General features: G+C 38.3%; 1 protein-coding gene across 3 annotated transcripts in view; it reads left to right on the forward strand.

The window, feature by feature from the left end:
- Positions 1 to 24,423, forward strand: part of LOC121727360 (vacuolar protein sorting-associated protein 13) — an 88,068-nt gene that overhangs the window by 31,834 nt on the left and 31,811 nt on the right. For all 3 annotated transcript variants that reach the window (XM_042115149.1, XM_042115148.1, XM_042115150.1), the window contains exons 14-37: positions 506 to 699; positions 980 to 1,049; positions 2,545 to 2,695; positions 3,338 to 3,597; positions 4,187 to 4,324; positions 4,519 to 4,621; positions 4,909 to 5,141; positions 6,912 to 7,061; positions 7,548 to 7,787; positions 7,973 to 8,188; positions 8,435 to 8,698; positions 8,952 to 9,118; positions 9,613 to 9,737; positions 10,085 to 10,254; positions 10,480 to 10,629; positions 11,030 to 11,237; positions 17,747 to 17,893; positions 18,359 to 18,543; positions 20,549 to 20,686; positions 20,931 to 21,086; positions 21,577 to 21,657; positions 22,667 to 22,800; positions 23,382 to 23,490; positions 23,999 to 24,154. In XM_042115149.1, the coding sequence (XP_041971083.1) occupies positions 506 to 699; positions 980 to 1,049; positions 2,545 to 2,695; positions 3,338 to 3,597; positions 4,187 to 4,324; positions 4,519 to 4,621; positions 4,909 to 5,141; positions 6,912 to 7,061; positions 7,548 to 7,787; positions 7,973 to 8,188; positions 8,435 to 8,698; positions 8,952 to 9,118; positions 9,613 to 9,737; positions 10,085 to 10,254; positions 10,480 to 10,629; positions 11,030 to 11,237; positions 17,747 to 17,893; positions 18,359 to 18,543; positions 20,549 to 20,686; positions 20,931 to 21,086; positions 21,577 to 21,657; positions 22,667 to 22,800; positions 23,382 to 23,490; positions 23,999 to 24,154 (3,945 nt within the window). The remainder of the gene's footprint in view (positions 1 to 505; positions 700 to 979; positions 1,050 to 2,544; positions 2,696 to 3,337; positions 3,598 to 4,186; positions 4,325 to 4,518; positions 4,622 to 4,908; positions 5,142 to 6,911; positions 7,062 to 7,547; positions 7,788 to 7,972; positions 8,189 to 8,434; positions 8,699 to 8,951; positions 9,119 to 9,612; positions 9,738 to 10,084; positions 10,255 to 10,479; positions 10,630 to 11,029; positions 11,238 to 17,746; positions 17,894 to 18,358; positions 18,544 to 20,548; positions 20,687 to 20,930; positions 21,087 to 21,576; positions 21,658 to 22,666; positions 22,801 to 23,381; positions 23,491 to 23,998; positions 24,155 to 24,423) is intronic.

Below are 24,423 nucleotides of genomic sequence, written 5' to 3' on the forward strand. Positions count from 1 at the left end.
CCGACAATTAACGCCTCAATCCTGAATCGCGCTATCGAAGTTTCTGAGGATGGCAAAATATATAAGTACAGCGTCTGAAATTACGCCAGTACGCTTCAGCCTGACCGAGCATGCTATCTCGCTCGATCGGAAGATCTTCCTTTGTGGCCGCCAACTACATCGCCACGGACATCATTCACAATGAGAGTTTTCGATATTTCATTTACCACCAGGTGGAGCTACTGTCTGTATATGATAGTAGACTAGAAAGATACACAGACTAAACGGCTACATAACTGTACCTGGCGGCAAAATATGAAATGGCTTAATCGTCGAAATTCCACAGAAATTTAAACCAAGATCAGTTACCGCTAGAGTTGTTTTGTCCTGTAACTTTAATCTTCTGAAACGCATTAGTGTATTTGCTATCCTTAACAAAATAAATAATAGGGCTTGCTGCAAGAATGTTGACCTACTCGATTCTTAGATTCATCATCAGCACGCTTATTACTTGAATAACTTTCAGATCGTAGTTGCGTCGCCCAACGAGGATTGGCAGTCGTCGATCGCGTCGAACTCGGCCACGCCCCTCCATCTACTTCAGCCCACTAACCTCGTAATACAGATACACAAGTGCCTCATAACTGATGACCCCAGGCTGCCCAAGGTGAAGGTCAGAGGTGAATTGGAGAAGATAGCGGTCAGCGTGTCTGAGGAGAGGTGAGTGATTGTAAAATCGGAGTGCGTGGAGTTTTATTCACTCATCGATACATTGTGTCTTCATGTATGTATTGCTGTCGCGCTAATGAGAGCTAATCTCATTTCTATCGTTTTATCATAAGTAAAATGAAAGAAACAAGAAACATGTACGCATTTTGAAGACCGCATCTGTTTTTGATGAAAATTATTATAGTAACCGACCTACAGCTTTGTAGATTTGTAATATTATTATTTAAAGTAAAGGTCTAAAAGCGCAATCTAAATCGTGTTTTTTTTACAGATTATTAACCTTATGTGAAATACTAGTCAGCATGCCACTACCGAAATCAGAAGAAAGCGTGCCATTGAAGGTAGGAAAATTTGCTATTAACATCTTACTAGTATACGACAAAGGTTACCTTATATTTTATAGATGCTGTCTTAGTCCGATATGTTATGAATGTCACTTTGCAGGCAAAAACAGATACTGTCATTTATCCTCTGTAAAAACAATTAGTAAAGCTTCTTTAACGTTTTTTTTTTATTTAACTTATAAACTTGAAAGTTTTTTTTTTGTTTAACTTTTATTTTCTTTTCCGTTTGAAGATAAGTTGCATCAAATTCGCATATTTGATATCGGGTAAAGATATTGATGTTCCTGTGTGCATTGAAGAAAGTGATCTATTGGTAAACTCCTCGTATGATTAACAATCTGTGTACTTATGTGTTATTTTATTATTTAATCTGTGTACTACAATTTTCACCTTAGAAGTTCAACAGTGAATAACACATCACACATATAATTGGTCAGACATGTAGACACTAGTATTAAACTTAATGCTTACATAAAATTCATATATTATAACGTCTACGTTACAGTTATACAATGTTTTGTCCTTGTCTGATATTTAGTTTTATAACTATGTCTGTAAACATAGTGGATATTTTTATTAGTTGTGTTCAGGTACTGTTGGATAAGAAATAAAATTATTCATATCTTATTTGTTAATTATAACCTTTTCAATATGGTCAAATATCCATACTAATATTATAGATGTGAAAGTGTGTATGTCAGTCTGTTATCGCTTTACGCTTGAACCGCTAAACCGATTTTGTTGAAATTTAGTTTAGAGATACTTTCAGTCCCGGAAAGGACTTAGAATACTCCAGGAAAAACTGTACGACTTTCGCACAATAAACAAATTTGGCGCAACGGTGTTGCGGTTGCCATCTAGTTCTTAAGAGGATACACCAAGGGCGAGAGAAATTGAAAATAGGTATTTGATAATGTATTGCTGTCTCACCAATCTCAAGTCTGCCACCGCAGACCGCGATAGAAACAACACGACAAAAGTTCTAATAAAAGAACTTCAATCTTCGATTCCTTGTCCGCTGATTCCTTCTTCAAAACTTAACCGATTTAAGTACTTTTTTCATTAGGAATTAAAGCAAGGCTTGAGCTGTGTTCCTATGTTTTATTTTTTTTTGTATATTCTAGCCAGTTTTGTTTTCTGGGTGTTTGAACACAGAGAAAAATCTGGCCATTTTTTTGGGTTTTTGGACGTCTTTATCTTTTTTAAAAATAAAATTATGAAAAAAAGAAAACATAGGAACATGCTAATGGTGCACCATAGCATGTTCCTATGTTTTCTGATGCACCATTAGCATGTCCCTATGTTATGAGTAGAGTATAACCGGTAGAGTTATGATTTTTTTCCTCAATATATATTATATATTCAGGAAAAAAATCATAACTCTACCGGCATTAACCAGGGAGGAAACAGGGGACAACGTTTGTATGGAAAAACGGCGGTGTGAACTCCTCTTAATAAACTTTTTTAATATTCAGACCGATTATATTTTTAGGCGAGTGACTCCAGAGCGTCGAGTCTTTCTCTCTTGAAATATTTGGACCCGGCAGAGAAGCAAAAGCGTGACACAGCCAGATCGAAACAACGGAAAGACGAGGAGCATTCCGTACAACTCACAGAATTGGAGGCATTCTTCATTATGAAAGGTAGTTTATAATAATTTTTTTCACGAACGAAACTGTTCGATAATTGGTAAGTACCGGTTTAAAAGTGTAATAACTTGTATAATATCGTTTGCTATCATTCTTTCAAAATAAAATGCTGCCTCTAACAAAGCATTATACAAGGTGTAACAAAATTAAGTGATATAGTAACTTGTGTAGAGTTCACTGTGAAAGTAGCAGCGCTGAAAGAGCAAAATTTTTTTTGTGATTTGTATGGGCAAGCGACACCTGTACACACCCTAAAGTATTATCACTTAGTTTTGTTACACCCTGTATTTGCCTTGATTTCGCCTCAAGTTAACTGTAACGCGGCAACCGGCAACGCGACACTTCACGGACTGACGTTCCGTGTCGCGTAGTGCCGCTGCAGAGTAGTTACGCCTAGTCTCGGTCTCATCTTTATGGGACGTTGATATTCAGCATCTGCCGCTGCTCCTCGCGCTGCCGGCAATATTACACTGAATACTTCTGCGGCAATAACGACGCGAATAAGTGTTTACACTCAGCCAAATACTCGCGCTGCCTATTTCCCTGCTAACTTCCCTGCCCAACAGGGATAAAATAAAGGAATATAAACGACGCATTACTTATTATAATTATTCTATAACGTTTTTAATTTTTTAGAGTTCGAATTAAGCGTTAATCGGAAAGCCCTGGATGAAGAATACGACAAGTTTCTAGTATTCTCTCTCAAGCTATTAGAACTAACGGCGACACAGCGTACCTTCACACTGGAGGCGAATGTTCGACTCGGCGCCGTCAACATGCAGCATCATAGACTGGGCCACGACACTATACAGATGATAGACACGCCCGATGTAGATACAGATGCGATAATGGAAGCTGGAAATGATCAGTACTTGTTCGCTGTTACGTATAGAAATGTAAGTGTAAGGGCGTTTGTGCGCTACACGGAATTTTACCGTCAGGCGTTCATAACTTTCACGTTTGCCATATAAATAAGGTAGGATGAGGTCGAGATGCCGCTCCGCGCCGGATGGTAAAATTCCGTGCAGTGCACAAACGCCCTTATTGGTGGTTAAAAGTTGGAGAATCTTCCAATTTATCTCGGTCATAACTTACGAGAAAAATACACACAGACAACGGATTTTGCATAGTTATACACTGCTTAAAGAAATAAATAATGAGGGAGAAATTGTATGATGACTCAATATTACACATCACACTTACAACGTGGGCGTGGCGTAGATATTTCAATGCTTTGTATTGTTCATAGATGTTGGTAAAAGCGAAAATTAAATTCATAATTTGTCGATTATATTGCCATCGACTATATCTTTCGTATCTACACAAATACAGAATATATAAAATAAAATAAAATAAGCCTTTATTCAGACACTTTCATTTGTTTCTTTTACATTTCTATACTTTATACATTAATTTTTCTTAACTAAATCTGATTCCCTTATGGCAAAGGCCTCAGAATATATAACTTAAGCTTATATATTTAAGGTTGACAAGAAATGTCCAGAGTTCCGCAGTCGTTACGGTAGTGTGGAGCAGCTCATCGAGTTGGACTTCACGACGCTGAGAGTCCTGTTACATCTCCAGGGCTTGCAGGAAATTTTAGTTGTTGTCAACAATTACCAGGTAAGTCTAATACTCTAATCTAAGCGCATAGAAACATTGTTGCCGTCTAAAGGACGAAAGCAACATTTTAGTATGATAAACAATTGGCGATGAGTCATTCACAAGTATAAGTACTTCTGAGTATAACAAACTTTATTGTTTAAGACTGTTACCTTATACGAATTGTATATCAACTCTTCATTGTCCTGTTTTAGACTCGACTACAATCTATAACAAGCACAGTAGACAGAATCGCCAACGCTGGTCCGTTGGAAACGATTGCTGAAGATGAAGAATTTACTATTGGAAAACCAAAAGGTGAGTCTGACTTCGTAATGGAAGATGGATGGACTTTAAAAATATATATTTCATTTTTATTCTAACTAAAATACTAATAAAAGGTATCACACGGTCTGTGTACACAGCTTGGATTTATTTTAGCAGTATTTCGGCTGCATGGGATTTAAATGTACTTAAATAAATAAAAAAAGGTTTAGTCATAAGCTCCATACATTTTTTTCAAAACCTTCATTAAATTAAAGTAAAATAAATAAGTAAATATGCACGTCTGTTTATCAATAATCAAAATGTGTGTGCACGCACAGCGAGCGTCACGCGTGCGTCGCGACGCAAGCAGGTGGAGAGCATACAGCTACGAGTGTGTGCGGAGGTTCGCGCAATACAGATAGGCTTCGCGACGGACGCGCGCCCGCTCGCCACTGTCGCGTTGACGGGCGCGCGCGCGGCGCTATTGCTGAAGGCGTCGTATACGCAACTGGATTGCAGCGTCGGGAATATACGGGTCGATGATCTCAATCCGGCCACTATGCATAAAGAGGTGAATGCACGAATTTATTTTTGTTTTCACTATTGTAAAGCTTAGTTAGTTTGGTGTTGTAATATGTTATATCTTTTAAAATCGAAGATTACTATATATGACAATATATGTCTATACTATAATATTATAAAGAGGTAAACTTTGTTTGTTTGTTTGTTTAATTGTAATGAATAGGCTCAAAAACTACTGGACCGATTTTTAAAATTCTTTCACCATTCGAAAGCTACATTATTTACGAGTAACATAGGCTACTTTTTATTTTGGAGAATATAGGGTTCCGTAAGATATTTCAGTTTTTCGGAAACAACCAGAAAATTTACTTATTTTGCGTACGCTGCCTAAACTATAAAAGATAGAACTATACAATGTTCTAAGTAAATGTAGATCTTATAAATATCTACAAAAATGTCCGCGACACACTATACCTATCTATGTCAAGTGAGGCACAACAACCATTTTCTTATTTAAAAATGTAGATTTTTTTTGGACTACATTTACACGCATTTATTTTACTTATGCTAATGATCCTTATCAAAATAAATAATTTCATCACTAAGTACAGTTTATGTAGATTATATTTGCTCTTCGAATGATTGAAATTGGACGTTTGGTTTAGAAGTTATGGCGAAATTAAAATATTGCGATTTACGCCCGTTTCGTGGGCGCTACCAATGCCACAGAATAGATAATAATAGTACGAGTACCAATGCAGGGGTGCGCATTGTACACTTTGAAAAGGTCTACAGAAAACTCCGCGATGGTATTTTTTTTTATGAAATAAGGGGGCAAGCGAGCAAACGGGTCACCTGATGGAAAGCAACTTCCGTCGCCCATGGACACTGCAGCATCAGAAGAGCTGCAATTGCGTTGCCGGCCTTTTAAGAGGGAATAGGGTAATAGGGGAGGGTAGAGATGGGAAGGGAAGGGAAGGGAATAGGGGAGGGTAGGGAAGGGAATAGGGTAGGGGATTGGGCCTCCGGTAAACTCACTCAGTCAGCGAAACACAGCGTAAGCGCTGTTTCACGCCGGTTTTCTGTGAGAACGTGGTATTTCTCCGGTCGAGGCAGCCCATTCGTGCCGAAGCATGGCACTCCCACGTATAAGTATATCTCTTATGGATATATCCCACAATAACATATTTTTTTGTCATTTACTTTTAACTTCAAATAATAGCTAATTTTCGAAGCGATTTTAACCAATACGGCAATAATCTTTATTCAATTAAATACTTCAAATACATTATTGATTTTGGCCCTTTACAGCATAATTATTACGATTTTAATTTTAAATGAATATTTTCGAAGACATTACAGATTTAAAATTGCGGGACGTAAGTAGCTTTTGCGGCAGTACCGACCAACGCGGGCCACGGATAGTAATGAATATAAATTATTTAAAATCAAACTACTGAATTGATTTTAATCATTTTTTCAGTGACTTAGGCCATAATTTTTTTTATACCCGTGCGAAGCCGGGGCGGGTCGCTAGTATTACATATAAAAGTTAAAAAAAAAAATACAAGCAGACGCATTGCTTGATCGTTAGGGTGAAAACAAACTAGGGTAATTTCGTGAGTCGCAGAATTTCGGCTGGCTGAAAATCTGCTGCATTCAGTTTCATAAAACATTTCTACGAGTCCGGAAACCTTACGTCTTGATAAAATGAAAATGTGTGAGCGTTATTTCGAGCCTTTTCCTTGTTACTTTATTTATCTGACCGTGTTGGTTCATTCGCGCCAAACAACTCTACCACTTTTAATTTTTTTTTCAGATACTCAAAGTGCTAGGCGGCGACGTGATCAACGTCCAAATAGTCGTGTACAACACTGAGCAGTGCGCTAGCGAGGTGGACATGTCGGTCGACGCACAGATCAACTGTCTACGGATTGTGTTTCTCAATTGGTTCGTCAGTTCTATGCTGGTGAGTCAAATCAAATCATTTTTATACGCAGTTAAGTTTTTTTTTTAAAGTCGAATCTATGGTGCTAGTGTTTAAATTAACTGTATATTTTTTTTATTATTAACTGTTTATTAGTTATGTATTTGCTACAGGATCCATATTAAGCTATCTATGAAGTTTCAAGTGTGATCTGTGTAAATGATTTTGATCGATAAATTATTACAAAATATATGGTCGATGGCATGGTTACTACTTTTCGACCTTTTCAACGTCAACACAGCAGTTGAAAGTGTTAGATTGTGTTAACAACCTATTGTATTGCTGTCACAAAATATGTTATCAAACTGCAGATCTGTCGTCGTCTTTACTTTTGTTACAGTATTGGTCCTAAAATGCATAAAATACTAAGTTCAATGAAAATAAATCAGTGGACAAAATAAAATTCGACTTAACTATATATTTTCCAATATAATAAATAGTTGATACTAATCAAATGTTTCTTTGCAGGAGTTTCTCAACAACTTCCAAACGGCGCAACAAGCGATTATAGAGGCGTCGTCGCAAGCGGCGGACGCGGCGCGCGCAAACGTACACACTGCGTACAAAAATTCCACGAAGCTTGCTTTGCGTGTGCGTCTTGCGGCGCCCATCATTATAGTGCCGGAGAACTCCAAGAGCAATAACGCCATGCTGATCGACTTGGGTCGAATGAATCTCAACAATAAATTCACCGATTTGGCTGTTGCTGTGAGTTTTCTGAATTTTACTATATCATGTAAAACATGGATATAAAAATCCAAAAGAAACACATAACAGCCGGCTGTCTCTGTTGTACAAAATTAAATCTTCATTTAATTACTTTAATTTTTATGACGGCATAGTTTTTTCTATTTAAATAAGTAATTAGTAATAATCATAACTACCAATTTTAGGATGCCAGCAACACGGTAACAGTCGATGAATTGTTACTAGAATTGGAGAACATGAAAGTTTCGTGCGTGGTCCTATCTGACGATCTACACGACATAGCTCAAGAGAGGAATCTGTTAAAGCCGACAAGTTTCAAACTCTTGGTTAAAAGAAGTCTATCGTCTTGGTACGAGGCGTTACCAGATTTAGATGTGTCCGGACGGATGAAGACAATTGCTGTAAGTTACAATGTTGTTTATTATTTAGTTACTTCTTTATTTTCTTAAAAAAATATTGAATATTATGTCATTAGTAATGTAATTATTTACGCGTAGCATAAGCTGTACAATCTTTTGTCCTTGTCTGTTTCATTACAAAATGCGTTTAATAGATAATGACAAAACATTGAACAGCATACCCCTTGTGTAACTAATTTTATCAACATAAAGAAATTTGAAAATAAATAATAAAAAATCGTTTTGCAGATAACTGTAGGTCATAGCGACTATAAAAGTATAATGAAAATTCTTAACCAAAATCTTCAAGAGGGACAGAAAAAGGTTGAGGAGATCAAACCACAGCCGGCCACTGCTAAAGTATCGAAAGTAACGGTCAAAACTCAACCGTCGAGAGTTCAGACTAAGGCGTCTTTAACTCCAGCGACTCCTACGGATACTAAGCCGAGGACGACCATAAAGTTTGCATTCACTATGGACAGCTTTGTTATAAATCTCATGAACAACGTCGTGGTAAGTATTTCAGTATTTTTTTGGGTTTTTTCCATGACTTCATTCAAAACATTTTCTGGGGTTTAAAATGATTAGCTTTACCTGAAGTACTAGGGCTAAATTCTTTTGATAAATCCGCAAATAATTTAGTTTCATACCGTGCACTATTCTACTTGCTCAGGCACTGATCTCCCATATTAAACCGGATCTTTATCAAATAGATTTTTATCTTTTTACTAAAAGTTCTATATGTCTGTATGTATGATTTTTGCAGGCTGAAGGCAGCGAGCAGGCGCGTGACGTGGACCTGGCTCGTTTCTGCCTCGCGCTGCTGTCGGTGAAGGGGCGCATGTTCGCGGACGGCTCGCTGCACACCGCGCTGCTGCTGCTCGACTGCACGCTCGACGACACGCGGCCCGCGCGCGGCGACAAGATCACCAGGTGAGTGTAGAATCAGAGCCTTTTTGCAGTAGAATCAGATTCTTTTAAGGGTTCCGTACCCAAAGGGTAAAAAAAAACACAATTTTAATCTATAATGGTACGGAACCCTTCATGCGCGAGTCCGACTCGCACTTGTTTAGAATAGAATTAGAGCCTTCAAGGAGTAGAATCGAAGCGTGTTATCCATTTGCAGCACTAGAGCGCGTTATTCGGTGGAATTAATGTTTCAACTACAGCAACGTTTCGCATAATCAAGCCCGCTCCGCAATTGTAAAGCTCACATAGCCTTTTTAAACGCTTTGTTAAAATAAAGACGATAAAAAGCCGATGATCAACTAATTAGTGGTTAGTCAGCGGCTCTATGCGTATAGACGTCATGATGCGTGCTGATTACGTAAAGTGGGATGTGCGATATATATTATATCGAGTTTTAACAACAACATTATTTACTTTGTTTTATATGAGCATGTTGATAAATTTACGGTGATTTTCAGATATTTGGAGAGACGACGCGAGCCAAATGACTCCAAATCAGATTTATCTCTAATGGAATCGTCTATGGATAAAGTGAGGAGTATGATAGACATCACCTACACTATGAAAAACTCAGATACGTTCAGTAAGTATACCCCGATGCGTGCTTTATCTCAATGTTGACGACGACGCTTTCTTGCATCAACGTCAAGCAGATATTTTTAAGATCGATACATTATTTGGATACTTGGCTATGTAGCTCGCGCACTAAGTGCTATCTAGGGACAACGAGTTACATAATTTCTGCAATTGTACCTCTAGTGTGTAAGTATTTGCTTTGGGTCAATGCCGATTATCCATACTAATATTATGAATGCGAAAGTGTGTATATCTATCTGTCTATATGTCTATCGCATTGCATCGGAGCTTATCTCTGCCTTCAACACAACCATACATTAGCCTACACGTCCAAATATATATTTTTTATTGCAGTTGATATGAGAATATTCAGTTTCAATTTGATCCTCGCTATGGATTTCCTAAACAAGATAGCGGAGTTTGCGACGACAGGTCTAGCTGCAGACCCACAAAATGAGGAAAGTGATGAAAGTGAGGACGTCAAAGTAATTAAACCTATCGAGAAATCATTGGATACAGCAGCTGTAAGTTCCCTGGCTTTGATCAAATATATTATGCATCATACGTACTTACATAGTATACATCTTACATAAACGCATTGCAACATTCCAGCATTAGATAACTCTATGATCATTCCAAAATGCATAAGTTTTTACTTATCTGATGTTTTTTTCACTTGTGAATATAGAATACAATGAAACTTATCTATGTAGAAACAAGGGTAGCAAAGCTATTTTTTTTTATTGCAGAAAAAGAAAGTATCTATTGCATCCGCCCCCTCTGCCATGGATCAGCCACAGAAAGTGTCAATGATGACTATCAACATCAAGATAGAGCAGCCAGACATCATATTGGTCGAGTCGCTCGAACATAAGGACTGTGACGCTCTTGTGCTTAATGTGAGTTACTCTTCACAAAGAAGTTGCTCTACCTTAATTTAAGTTATTTACCCTTTTATTATCTACTTACCTATATATAAAGATATTTACGAAGCATAAAACTAATCAATTTGCTATGTCTTTGTCATGTGGTTTTTCCAATATAGAATACATTCGTTGTATGTAATATGTTATTAGTTAGAAGGTTAAGTACTAAACAGTACCTGTAAATATATGTAAGTACAAGTGTATAAAAGGCATGTCTGTAAACTGCTAAAACAGTTTCGACACGGTTTTGTTTTAAAATATGTATTATCAATTTCAAGCTGTTGACAATTTTAAGTTCTGTCACAAAAAATGGAAACTAAAACCTGACTCTATTAACATAATCAATATAAAAAATCACACAATCTTATCGTAGATGGAGATGCGTCTAAAAATGCGTCGCACGGAGGAGCGTCTAGTGATGGACGGCGGGGTCTCCGGGCTACAGATGTTGGTACGCACGCGCGCGGCGCCGCGCACGTTGCTCGCGCCTGCAGACCTTGCGCTATTGGTCTCGCAACAGACGGGCGAGGGCATGCACGTTGACATCGCTATCACTGATATCAAGATCACTGTGTCGCCAGGTAGACAATTTTTATATTTTTTATGTTACTCATTCAATACTAGATGACGTCCGCAACTCCGTTGCGCCAAGGCTCGTTTATCGCGCGGGAATCGTACATTTTTCCAGTACAAAAAGTATGCCTAAATTCATCAAAATCGGTTCAGCGGTTTGTGCATGAAGAGGTAACAGACAGACAGACATACGGACAGACAGACACACTTTCGCATTTATAATATTAGAATGGATTATTCTGAAAATTGGCGCCATGCATGCTGCTCGCGTCCGCTGAACTCGCGCCAGTGGTCTCGCAACAGATGGGCGCGGGTATACACGTTAGATCCAGTCAATACGGCGCGTTGCGTCGACGCAGCGCTTCAGTTGCGTTGTTTTACATACAAATACAAAGACGTGGTGTGAAGCGTCCATAGATATTATTATTATTATTATAAATAACCAATTTGTGCACACGGCGCGCTGCGTCAACGCAACGCACACATGACGGACAGTAGCCCCCGAGACGAAGCGGGAGGGGGTGCTGACGTTAAGACTGCTTCGTAATAACCGCAGCGCCCGTGTGACCAGCTATGCGTCAAAATATTTGCGTTGCGACGATGCAACGCAACGCGCCATGTGAACTGGCTCTAAATATCGCTAGATGTATCACTGTTATCAAGATCACTGTGTCACTATATGTTCGGGGTTGGGATAGATAAACAAGAGATCAATCAAGAAAAAATATTTCTTTATTGCATAGATCTATTACTATAACTAAAATGGGATATGAGATCGAGTCACGCGCTCGGTGAGATGTTGTCGTGAACGGGATATGAGATTGAGCCACGCGCTCGGCGAGATGTCGCGTTTTGAACGGGATATGAGATCGAGCCACGCGCTCGGTGAGATGTCGCGTCGTGAACGGGATATGAGATCGAGCCACGCGCTCGGTGAGATATCGCGTCGTGAACTAAATTTTTTTACATTATTCGAAAGTAATAATTAATCAAAGATGCAGAGTTGCATTATTACTTAAGTTGCATAGTAGGTAATAAGGCAACACGCTGTACGGGCGTTGACCCGTACATGCTCCCGGGGGAGAAAAAAGGGGTTAGTAGAGGTCTAGGATAATGAAAGATGAGGTTACAAGGTGATAAACAATTTTGCTTATAACTAATTAAGTACCTGGATGACCGAGCTTTGCTCGGTATAGCAAACACTCATTGACTTCGTGTTACTTAATAACGCCATGTCTTATGCTTTATTTCTATACATATTGTCTCGAGGTAATTAATGTATTTTTGAAGTGCCGACATACCTTCTTTATAGGGATAAATATCATAATAGACAATTAGTCGCCAGTCGTCTCGAATTATATGCATATTAGAGATTTTGTCAAAATAAATGCTATTATTGACTGGAGTAAAAATATAGGATGCTTGAGTTGAGGTTATTAAAGACATCAAAAATAGTGTTAGAGATAAAGCTATTTTAGAAAATGAGATACGATTAGACTTCTTTTTACTTGACTTTTCCTCTTTTAGTTCCTTATCCGGTCTACTGGGATTTATTCGGGATGAAAGTAAGTCTCCCATCAGCTGATTTTTCAGTATGGGTTCGTTCTTACGTTACTTGACGCACATTTTTAGCCGCTTCTTGGTAGCTCTTTTGCCATCTAAAATGAGATCTGCCAGTTTTGACTGATGTGGGATGATGATGGGATGTTTAATATCAGGATTCAAATGCGAATGTTTCAGCCGTCCATCGACACGTAATATTCGGTTGGCGTCTAAAATAGGATTAAGATTTGAGATCTGGCCTTTATTATATTTTAGAGATACGCCGTTCTGAAGATGTGAGATTTCCTTAGAAAAGTACTCCTGCCGCACTTATTTTATTAACATAATATTTGTTGCGCGGTTGAGGTCTTGCAATGTAAGGTAAGTCACGTTATTCTTTTGGTGTAAATATATTATGTCAACGAACTTGTAACCGTAGGCTATAACTCGTATTACTGTTCTCAGATTACTTTTATTCAATAATTGTTTGATTATAAAGTTAATAAACATCGCTACTATAACAAACCTCGATAAAGTTTGTTATAGTAGCGATGTTTATTAACTTCTTTTTTCTAAGATCTTTCGTCGTGTCATAGGATACAACGACAGGATAATTTTCGGGATCGAAGGAAGGTATCCAGCTGGGTCCTTCCCACCAGAGAGAATGTTCAGCTAATTGAGCTGCTGCTAAACTACGCCTTGCGCAGCCAGCGGGACAATTAGGCCGTTCATCCGAAGAGAGTTGCTTATGCGTCATCATAGCGAAAAAAGATGCCGCCTTAGTCCCGTAGGTTACAGTCGCTAGTTGGTATTCATGTAGAGGTTGAGATCGATGACTTCTCCATAATATGATTTTCTGAAGATTCTGATGATCAGGATGTAGCCATATATTGCGAAACATTTTTTCAACATCGCTAGTTAACGTGTATTTAAATTGCCGCCATTTCAAGATAAGGCTAAGGAGATCTTGTTGGAGATTCGGCCCTCTATGCTTGAGATCATTGAGGCTTAGTCCAGATATTGTAGCTGCCGATGCATTAAAAACTACTATAAGTTTTGTGCTTTGTGAGTTATCGTGAAGTACACAATGGTGTGATAGGTAGCAGCCTGGAGTTATGTCACCGTTAGCCGCGACGGGGGTCGTATGTCCGAGTTCAATATACTCAGACATAAACAATTTATAATCATGTGCTAGGTCAGGTTTTCTAATTAATTTATTTTCAATTTGCGCTATAGCCTTTTCCGATTCACTTAAGTTTTCTTGGAAATTATCTTTTAAGGGTAATTTTACGACGTAGCTGCCATCCTCGCGCCCTGAGGTTGAAGATTTGATATCGTTGAAGCATTTTTGGTGTTCTTCAGTCTCTCTCTCAGGTCTTGAATATCCTTGATTTGGATGGATGGACGATGGATCTCAGAGATATTATTTAGGATGACGTTGCATTGAAAGGTTTTGCAGCTACCGCTCAAGATCCAGCCCAGCTGCGTTTGCTGAGCCATAGGTAGGGTACCTTGGGGTCGGCTGATGCCATCTAATAGTAAAAGAGATAGACATCAGCGCCAAATAGGATATCGACCGGCCGACTTTTATAAAATTCGGGATCAGCTAGGGTTATTTGATTAAGGGTCGACCAGCCGGGCTTAGTAAATGTAGAACTCGGCAAGTTGTTTACCAAGCGCTTCATGATAAACACATCGGTTTCAAAAGTAAAATCATTTATAAGTGACATGCACTTAATAGAGATCACGCTTTTACAAATATTTTCATTGTTCCCGACTCCTGAAATATAGCCGCTGCATTTTTTACGGGGTAATTTTAAGATCTGAGCAGCCCTATCGGTAATGATTGAGGTTTGGGATCCTTGATCCAAAAGGACTCTCATTTTATGATAAGATCCATCAGCTGCTTGTATCATTGCTGTGGCAAGTAATATTTCTGCAGGGTTATTGTCCGATGACTTCAGGTCTTGATCAGGCAATTTCGTAATCGTGGCTGTATACTTTGGCCCCGATCCGGCGTCCGGCGTAGTATTCGCTGAGTTGTATGATTCGTGAAGTATGGTTATATGCGCCTTATTGCATTCTCTACATTTTAACTCGGAAAGGCATTTTCTAGTTCCATGATTATGTAAACAATTGACACAAAGGTTTAAATTATTGATAGCATTTTTGCGTTCAGAAGGTTGAATTTTCAGTAACTCCGGACATATATGAATGCGATGACTTGACGAAAAGCAAAAATTACACGTCTTGCGGCTATGATTTTCAGAATCCGACGATTGCATAAGATTAATTTTATTTGTAGAATAATTATTAGTATAATTTAGTTTTAAGTTAGGATTAAGATATTGTTACGTGCTAGGGTTCGAGGATTTGGAGAGTAAGACCTGGTGACTCTCTTGAAGACTTTATTAACACTGCACTAAACACTAGGTCACAACACTTAGCACTAAGTCCAAACACTAATCACTAGGTCCAATCACTAAGCACTATCACTGTCCTAGGTCGTAGCCAAGTCGAAGGTTTCACTGGTTCACTCACTATTGATCACTTGTTGTCACTCAAAAATCGCCTTGATGATCACTCGAACCGAACTGAACTGCCGGGCCTGCCTGCGGCTTTTTATATGGCGAGACGAATTCCAGAAAGTTCCCGATTCATGTAAACAAGTAAACAACCGTGGGAACTTTCTAGGAGGCTCGAGCATGTACCACAATAAAAGTACACAACTAAACACGTAAACAAAATAAACCGGTAAACACGTAAACAAAATGTTGGACTTTTCTAGAAGGTTCGAGTATGTACTTGCGCACCTCATGCCATCTAGTATTGAGTAGGGGATTTATGTTGCCTGTGCTCCCTCGGTAAGTTTCGCTGGTTTGTCGCTAGATGGCACCACGTGTCCGTATACCATGTAACGTAACAATATTTATAAGAAGATTTTTGCTCATTTCTATAACCTTTGGATGACGTTGGATAATGTTGAGTTGAAGGATGCGATTGAGATAAGGGTCTTTGACTGGAACTTTCTTGTTTCTTCCTTGAGGTTTCTAAGGACATGAATTTATTTTCTAAAAATTGTAGGAATTCTTTCAGTACAGGCAATTCTCTAGGCGATTTTAGGGAACCGATATAATCTTCATTGGTTTCAGGATCTAATTTTTCCGCTAAAATGCACACTAAGAAAGGATCCCACGTAGAGACGTCGATCCCGAGGTTTTTCATGGCATTCACGCTCTCGTAAGTTGTATCGTGGGTGCGCTTGAGATGAGAAATAGATCTATGCTGGCTCACAGGGATATTTAGGATGTTCTTGAGATGAGATGTAAAGATACGTCGCTTATTATCGTAGCGATGCGTGAGGATATCCCAGCACACAGGATAATTACTGGAACTGATTTGGAGATGCTGAATCAGCTTTTCAGGCTCGCCTATCACCTTGCTCTTCAGGAACTGCATCTTCTGGGCGCAGGAAAGCGAAGGGTTGTTGTGAATAGTCTCCGTAAAAAGATCCTTAAAGGAGACCCATTCAGTGTAGTTTCCTGCAAAGGTTGGGATCTCCATCTTCGGGGTAGATTTTTCTATATGTGCCACGGACCACATTTTTTGATTTATATCTCTTTTGAGATTTTTATAATATTTTTCGTAGGATGTAAATTGTTCTTCGTATTGGGTGTTTGAGCCGTTGAGCTCATTGTCCAGCTCCCAGTGCAAGGAATCAATGGCAGACCAACGGTTTTTGAGGTTTACTAGTATATCCTCAAACTCCCATTTTTCCGTGATGAGATTGAGATCGATAGCTTGAGCTTCTCGTGAAAAGGCTCTAAAATTAGTAGCTTGCTACCTCAGCAAGTCTTCTACATTGCGCGCGTCGGAGCTAATCTTCTGAGGTGGATTTGAAGATGAAAAGCCTGCAGCCGTTGAAGGCGTGGGATGAAACGCAGGTGGTTTTAAAACCGTGGTTTGCGGCCTATCGATTTTAGGATTATAGTTTTGAATAGCCGCTTTTATTTTATTATATTTAATTTTTAATTGATCGTACCGATTAGAAGTAAAATACGCATGAGATTGATCACCGAAAGACAGCAAATCCATATGATTATTATGAAACTCTGTGAAGTATTGCTCTAAGGTATCTAACCGCCGCCGGAGATAGTCGGGGGTTTTCCTATCTGCTCCATCCTTTTTAAAGTTGGAGTACAGTGAATCCACTGCATCGATGATTTGCTGCTGTGTAGCTAAGATGTCTTCCATCTTCGCCAGGATAATAATAAAGGAAAGATCTTACTTGTGAGGTTCAGCAAACCGCTAGCTCGTCGATTGCACTTCGGCGGCACAGAGGTTACAGGATACACGGTGAGCTGGTAGTGCGCTGAGGATCCGGGAGCACCGGACCGCGAGATGATGGCACCGTCAGAACACCACACAAATCGATAAAAAGGGCGGCCATCTTAAATCGCCGGCACCACTGAAATGTCAGTACGAAATCGATAATTTCGATTGCATTTCCTTTACGAAGTGATTCGATATTTTTAAATTATCGATTAATTTTTGTTAGGTAACTTATCTACTATTGTCAATTATAATGTGTCACGCATATCATCATAAAACGCACAAACTATAGGTTTGCTAATCTTAATTTGAGAATAGTTACAGGTTATAATGATTCGATTCGTTCGTGAAATATTTGCTAGTGCATTGACATAATTTATATGACTTAGGTGGAATACTTTCTTCACACCTGTCTTACTAATGGCACGTCAGATCTCTAGCCAGTATATCGGAAACTGGGTTATATTTCGGAAATCAAGCAATATTTTTTCTTTGGGAAATGTATAATAATTACACGTAAGAGAATAAGAGAATAGCTGCTGGATGATAATTATTAATATGTGTTCAGTATGTGCTTAAAATCTATGTAATCGACTCGATATTCTGTGTTAATGTATTTATTTATACAATGTTACTTTTATAGATACGATAGCGCTGCTGAGTCGCGTTCTAGCGACCGTCACAAGTCGCGAAGAAGACAACGCCGAAAAGGAGAACAAACCAATAATATACAGCAATCTTTGGGAGATACAGCCATTCAAACCAAGCTCTTATTGGTTCTTGAAGACGGGTAAATATTTAACATATTTTATTACCTTAGAATATGAATAGCTTAACATTATAAGCAGAAATAGCTGGGCTGTCTAGCCCCTGCCTGTCGCGCGTTGCGACAGGCAGGGGCTAGACGGAAAAAGTTGCAACGACATGACACAAAAGTGTTGGTATATTACAACTAGACCAAGAATGCTATAGTTGTAAGCCGTGCGGCAGCGCATGTTTCTCTCTCTGTCTCTCTCTCTCTCTCTTTTTTTGTTTTGTTTTTTTTTATAACTTCGTCTCATCCAGGTGTCCCTTGACAGTTGACACCTCTCAAGTTTTTATTCTTCTAAAATGTTACATAGTTACTATTATAAAAACGTTTCGAGGCCTAAAGTAAAGTTTCAATTACCCCCGACTAATTTACTTGAGAAGTAAGTTTTCTTTTAGAATTAAGTTTGGTTATCATGTTAATGGACCTTAATCCTAACATCAACAGAGGAAGCACAAGAAGCGATAGATGCTGAGGACATACCTGTCGCTAAACCGCCTACAGGCGAAGTGTGCATGCTATCATCCCCGGCCATACTACTGGCTCTTGAAATCGATATCGGTAATGAAACCATACCCGTGTTGGTTATGCAGGCATCGCTAGAAGCACAGGCCAAGGACTGGAGCTCTGAAGTGAGTTATGTTGAATATATTATAATGTTTTTAAACTTATATATGTGTAAATATTAACTGCCTGCTGTTAGTACTACCATTTAAAGTCATTACTTTATGTAATACTAGCGACTCGCCCCGGCTTCGCACGGGTAAAAAATATGCCTATGTCACTCACTGAAAAAATGATTAAAATCGATTCAGTAGTTTTTAATCTATACTAATATTATAAAGAGGTAAACTTTGTTTGTTTACTCAAAGATCTTCTACTACTACTCGACTAAAAGCTGACGACCAAATCAGTCATGTAGCTTCAGCTGTGTTAAAACTCCATTAGCTACTTCCCTGAACAACCCTTTTTGATAATCTGCGTGCTGGCAGGCCGTGGGCGGTGCGTGTGGGAGTGGTGGGGTGGGGAAAAATGAAAAAAATATGACTGTCTGTCTGACTGTATGACTCCAGGCTGTATCACAAGGACCGCTATAGATAGACTTCTGAAATTTATATCTATAGATAGACTTCTGAAATACGGAACCCTTTGTGCGTGAGTCCGTCTCGCACTTGGCCGGTTATTCTTTATTATCTATGTGAAAAAAATATAAATTAACATTTACCATCGCAAGCACTATTAAGTCGCTGAAACTACATTTTTTCCAATTTTTTCCCAACCCTACTACACCCACACCCACCGCTCACGGCCTGCCAGCACGCAGATTATCAGAAAGGGTTGTTCAGGGAAGTAGCTAACGGAGTTTTAACACAGCTGAAGCTACATGACTGATTTGGTCGTCAGCTCTCCGTCGATACTACTGATAGATCTACATTACTACTCAATAGTCAATACTCTGAATAGATCTAAACTCTTCTGCCGCGAGCGCACCCCCGACCCCGCCTTGGTAGCCACTTCGAAACGGGCGTAAATCGCAATATTTTAATTTCGCCATAACTTCTAAACCAAACGTCCAACTTTAATCAATCAAAGACCAAATATTGTCTACATAAACTGTATTTTAGAGATGAAATAATTTATTTTGATAAGGATTATTAGCATAAGTAAAATAAATGCGTTTAAATGTAGTCAAAAAAAATCAAGATTTTTAAATAAAAAAATGGTTGTCGTGCCTCACTTGACATAGATAGGTATAGTGTGTCGCGGACATTTTTGTAGATATTTATAAGATCTATATTTATTTAGAACATTGTATGGTTCTATCTTTTATAGTTTAGGCAGCGTACGCAAAATAAGTAAATTTTCTGGTTGTTTCCGAAAAACTGAAATATGTTACGGAGCCCTATATTTTCCAAAATAAAAAGTGGCCTATGTTACTCGTAAACAATGTAGCTTTCGAATGGTGAAAGAATTTTTAAAATTGGTCCAGTAGTTTTTGAGCCTATTCATTACAATTAAACAAACAAACAAACAAAGTTTACCTCTTTATAATATTAGTATAGATATAGATTTGCCATGATGTGTGTAAATAAGGAATTTGGCTAATATGTATAATGATGAAATGGCTCAAACTTTAAATAACATGCGGATATGCTTTATTAAAATGTAAACAAATTAATTAATAACAAAAATAAAATTGATAACAAAAATAATAATTAAAACAAAAGTAAATGAAACCAAACCTGTTCATTAAATGAAACCAAACAGTTTCGTAGTAGGCCTACAACGAAACTGTTTTGAGACTTAAACAATCGGACGAGAATGCTGCGTCCTGCTCTAACAACGTCATTTCACGTTTGTTAGAGTAGAACGCAGCATTTTCGTCCGATTATTTGAGTCTCAATACAGTTTCATGGTACAAGGCCAGAGCCCAAGACCATTGACAGTGTTTTCTTTTCCGATATTTCGATTGTGATTACTTTTTATGCTAACATTGCCACAGCAGTAATGCGAAATATGAAAATTAATGGGATAAAAAGAACCAGAAACGTCACATTTTCTCAGTTATTTTTCACTTTTTTTACTCCTCCGTAAAAACCCTTTCGTTGGCATTACTAAACGTATTATATGTTTTAGTTCTACATGGAGTCGACGTGGGCTATGCAAGTGTCGTACTACAACATCGGGCGCGCGATGTGGGAGCCGCTAGTCGAGCCGGTGGAGGTACTCAAAGACTTGCAGTATAAACACGTGCCTTGGGAACTAAAGATGGAGGTGAGTGGTGAGACGGGCACGCAACGGTCACTTACGTTTGTGTACGTACACGCACGAATGGTGTCATTGTGTGTAGACCATCGTGCCTGCATGCTAAAATACAATGCATGCATAAAAGGATATACAGGGCGTATTTAAGTATGCAAGTACGCACGTGCGTGCTTATATGCATACGTGCGTGCATGCTTATAAAAAAAACGCCAATTAGCCTACACAGATTCAAAACTAACCTCAAAATTTCCAGGTGGTGATGCGTTCTAACACGGACAGTCAGCTGTCCATAGACACGACGGACGAGGCGGCCAACATACAGAACATTGTCACTCGCCAACCCAACAAGACCGTGACCATATCCAGCAGTGAGCCGCTTGAGCTCACTGTTACGAGGAGCGGTATTGATGTGAGTATATAAATGCTAACCGCCGTACTCAGAGACATTTAATTATGATTAACCTTCAACTTAGTGAAGAGTTTGACATATAATGTATGAGGCTTATGTGTCAAAATTTTAAATAATTACATACATATAAGTAATTAATGTCCCACTCTGAGTGCGGCAGTTAGTTACTTAAGATTAATTTAATAGAGATTTTAAAATTTATACTTCTGAATTATAGTTAAATAGTAATTAAATTTCATTACTTTAATTTGACTTTCGATTAAGACTAAGGGTCAATTCAGACCGCAACGCGACGCTTAGATGCATTTCTAAATTTGTATGGATTTGACAGACTTCAGGGAGTTCACTTGCGTGACGTCATGCAAGACTGTCAATTCAATACAAATTTAGAAATTTATCTACGCGTCGCATTGCGGTTTGAATTGACCTTAATAAAAATAATGAAATAGAAATACTTTTTTAATTTTACACCTATTTTACGTTATAACAGGTGCTAACACAACTGGGTAACTCCTTTGCGGCTGCGGCGGCTGTGACAGACGCGTCTGCGTCGAAATTAAAAATTGAAGACGTAAGTTTAAAATAATTTTAATTGTCATAAGATTATATCCCGATTACCACAGCAACAAATATAAAAAAGTTTAGGGGCCAGTCCACAACACCGCGTAGCGGCGTCGCATCGCACAGAAATGCCATGCGATGTCGCAAGGCAAAAATGTCAAAGCTTTTTTTACGATGCGCTATCGCATCGGAAATTCCACAATGCGTTTTTCGGCGTCGAAGAAATTTTAAGATGCGACGTCGCAGTGCAATATTGGGGCCGGGCCCTAAACGTTAAAAAGACAAGTCGTCCTTCTAAAATATTGGAGGCACTATATTATATTTTTTAGCGTTTACATAATATTATCATCTAGAGAATTAGAGATAATACGTAGATAATTATTAAACACACATACATAATTATTAAACAACATAAACGGTAGAATAGCGTATTGTAAATTGTCACTATAGTTTGTGCGTTTTAAGATGATATGGGTGACAGTTTTCATGTTCCTTGCTACGGGTTTTTTTACAAGAAAACAAAAAAAATCAAAATGTAATAAATTATATTCCATCTACAAAAACAAATGTTTCCTATAATTGTAAATGAATAAAAATGAAAAGTTGCTAAATGCTAACTTATTAATATAAAATTATAAATATTAACTGTGAAATAGGAGTATAAAATTATTGTTACGAAAACATTTAAAAATTTCAGATGCATGAAACGGAACCTATGTCAATAGAGATTGATTCTGTCGAATCGAAATCAAATCGATAAAAAAGGGCGGCCATCTTAAATCGCCGGCACCACTGAAATGTCAGTACGAAATCGATAATTTCGATTGCAATTCCTTTACGAAGTGATTCGATATTTTTAAATTATCGATTAATTTTTTTTAGGTAACTTCCCTACTATTGTCAATTATAATGTGTCACGCATATCATCATAAAACGCACAAACTATAGTGATTTTGACGGTCACAAAATTAAGCTCCAAATGTAGAAAAAATATATATAATTAATGATTATATTTTCAGATGTCCGAAAAGAAGTATGTGGGTGCACCGTACGTCCTGCACAATTGTACCGGACTGACGGCCAAGCTGATGTTGGAAAACAATAAAGATTTCTCCGTCTTCCCCACTGAAGAATACACCTCGTCGGAATACCTGTGAGTTACTTGTAGACTGTTTCATAACCCACTGAAGTGTACACTTCGTCAAATATGTGTTTTTATCGAGCAGTCAGTAGCTTGTTGACTGCTATATAATTGCATTTTAATATTTTTAATGTCGGAGAGTAATACTATCGAGGAAGTTGATTCATAGGTCTACGTAATTTGGTCGCGTTATGTGAAACCCAGTTGACAGATCACGACTAATATTGAATTGATGACATTATCCGACCAAATGACTTAGATCTGTCATCCGTCTATGAATCAATTTCTTCAATGGTAGGTACTTCGTACGTGCTGGCTTGACCGATTCAATACTACGGTGTCACTAAAAATTGTCGTGAAATGCCTATGTTTTTTACACTGAAGGACTTCAATAATCTTCGCAACCATCGCTTCCCATCAGATCGTCTATTGAACAAACGGTTCTTTCTCTTACTGGCGCACGACCATATCGCCATTTCGCTTAGTTAAGGATAGAAATGCTTTTTTTGCACTTGCACGAAGGCGACCAATAGCAAATACACGATTTTTGACGTGCACACTGCACTCTGATTGTGAAAACTTTGTCTCCATAGGGAAGTAGTTTTGGGGCCGGGTGCTTGTGTCCCTCTGCAATTGAAACATGGCGCAAAGAAATTGATGAAACTCAACGAACCTCCGCCACCGCTGAAATTGAATGTTAAGGTAATTTGATAACTAGGAAATTTATATTCGTTTAATGTTTTGCGTAATCCATTCCATGTTAATTTCTGTCTAACAATCGATATTTGGGCGATTAAGAAATAACTTATTTTCTTGTTTTTGTCTGATACGTTGTTACTTGTGACAGGAAAAGGCCACAATAATTTAAATAGATTTATTTATCAACGGTCTAAGAATAGTAAAATATATTTTACTAGTAAGGGTGTTAAACTATTTTCAAATTGTGAAATATATTTAGGCCAATCAATTCGACTAGACTTATTTATACCATTGCCTGATGGCTACTAAAAATGTAAATCCTAAATACTATCAGAGAAGTTGATTCATAGGCAGATGGCGGACCTACGTAAATTGATCGCGATTTCCAAACCCAGTTAACAGATCAAGAATTACATTGAATTAACATAATTCGACCAAATGACGTTGCTCTGTCAACTGCCTCAATCAAATTCTTCTATGGTACGAAGCGGCTTTGTAATATTTTCATCAGATGGAGACGGACGATCTGGTAATACCTGTGGAGCGTGCGGACAAGCGGTTCTTCACGCTGCGACGCGGCGGCGGCGCGGCGGACGCGCGCGGACTTATATCCGACGTCGTGATGCAGGATGCTGCGCTGCATGTGTATTTACGGAGTGTAGTTCAGGTATACTACTATATTTAACAGTGGTAGGCCTCATGGTAGATGTTCTAAAAGTGTTATTTTGTAATATTTTTCATTTTATTTCATTTACTGTCTTAGATGCATTTCTAAATTTGTATGGATTTGACAGATTTGCAAGACGTCTCACGCAATTTAAGTCTGTCAATTCAGCACAAAAAGAAATGCATCTGCGCGGCGCGTTGCGGTCTGAATTGACCCTTACTAATAAAAATATTAGTGGGAATTATATATTGTGTCTTATAGTGTAATCC

The sequence above is a fragment of the Aricia agestis genome, chromosome 5, assembly GCF_905147365.1.
Source record: "Aricia agestis chromosome 5, ilAriAges1.1, whole genome shotgun sequence".
NCBI classification, from domain to species: domain Eukaryota; kingdom Metazoa; phylum Arthropoda; class Insecta; order Lepidoptera; family Lycaenidae; genus Aricia; species Aricia agestis.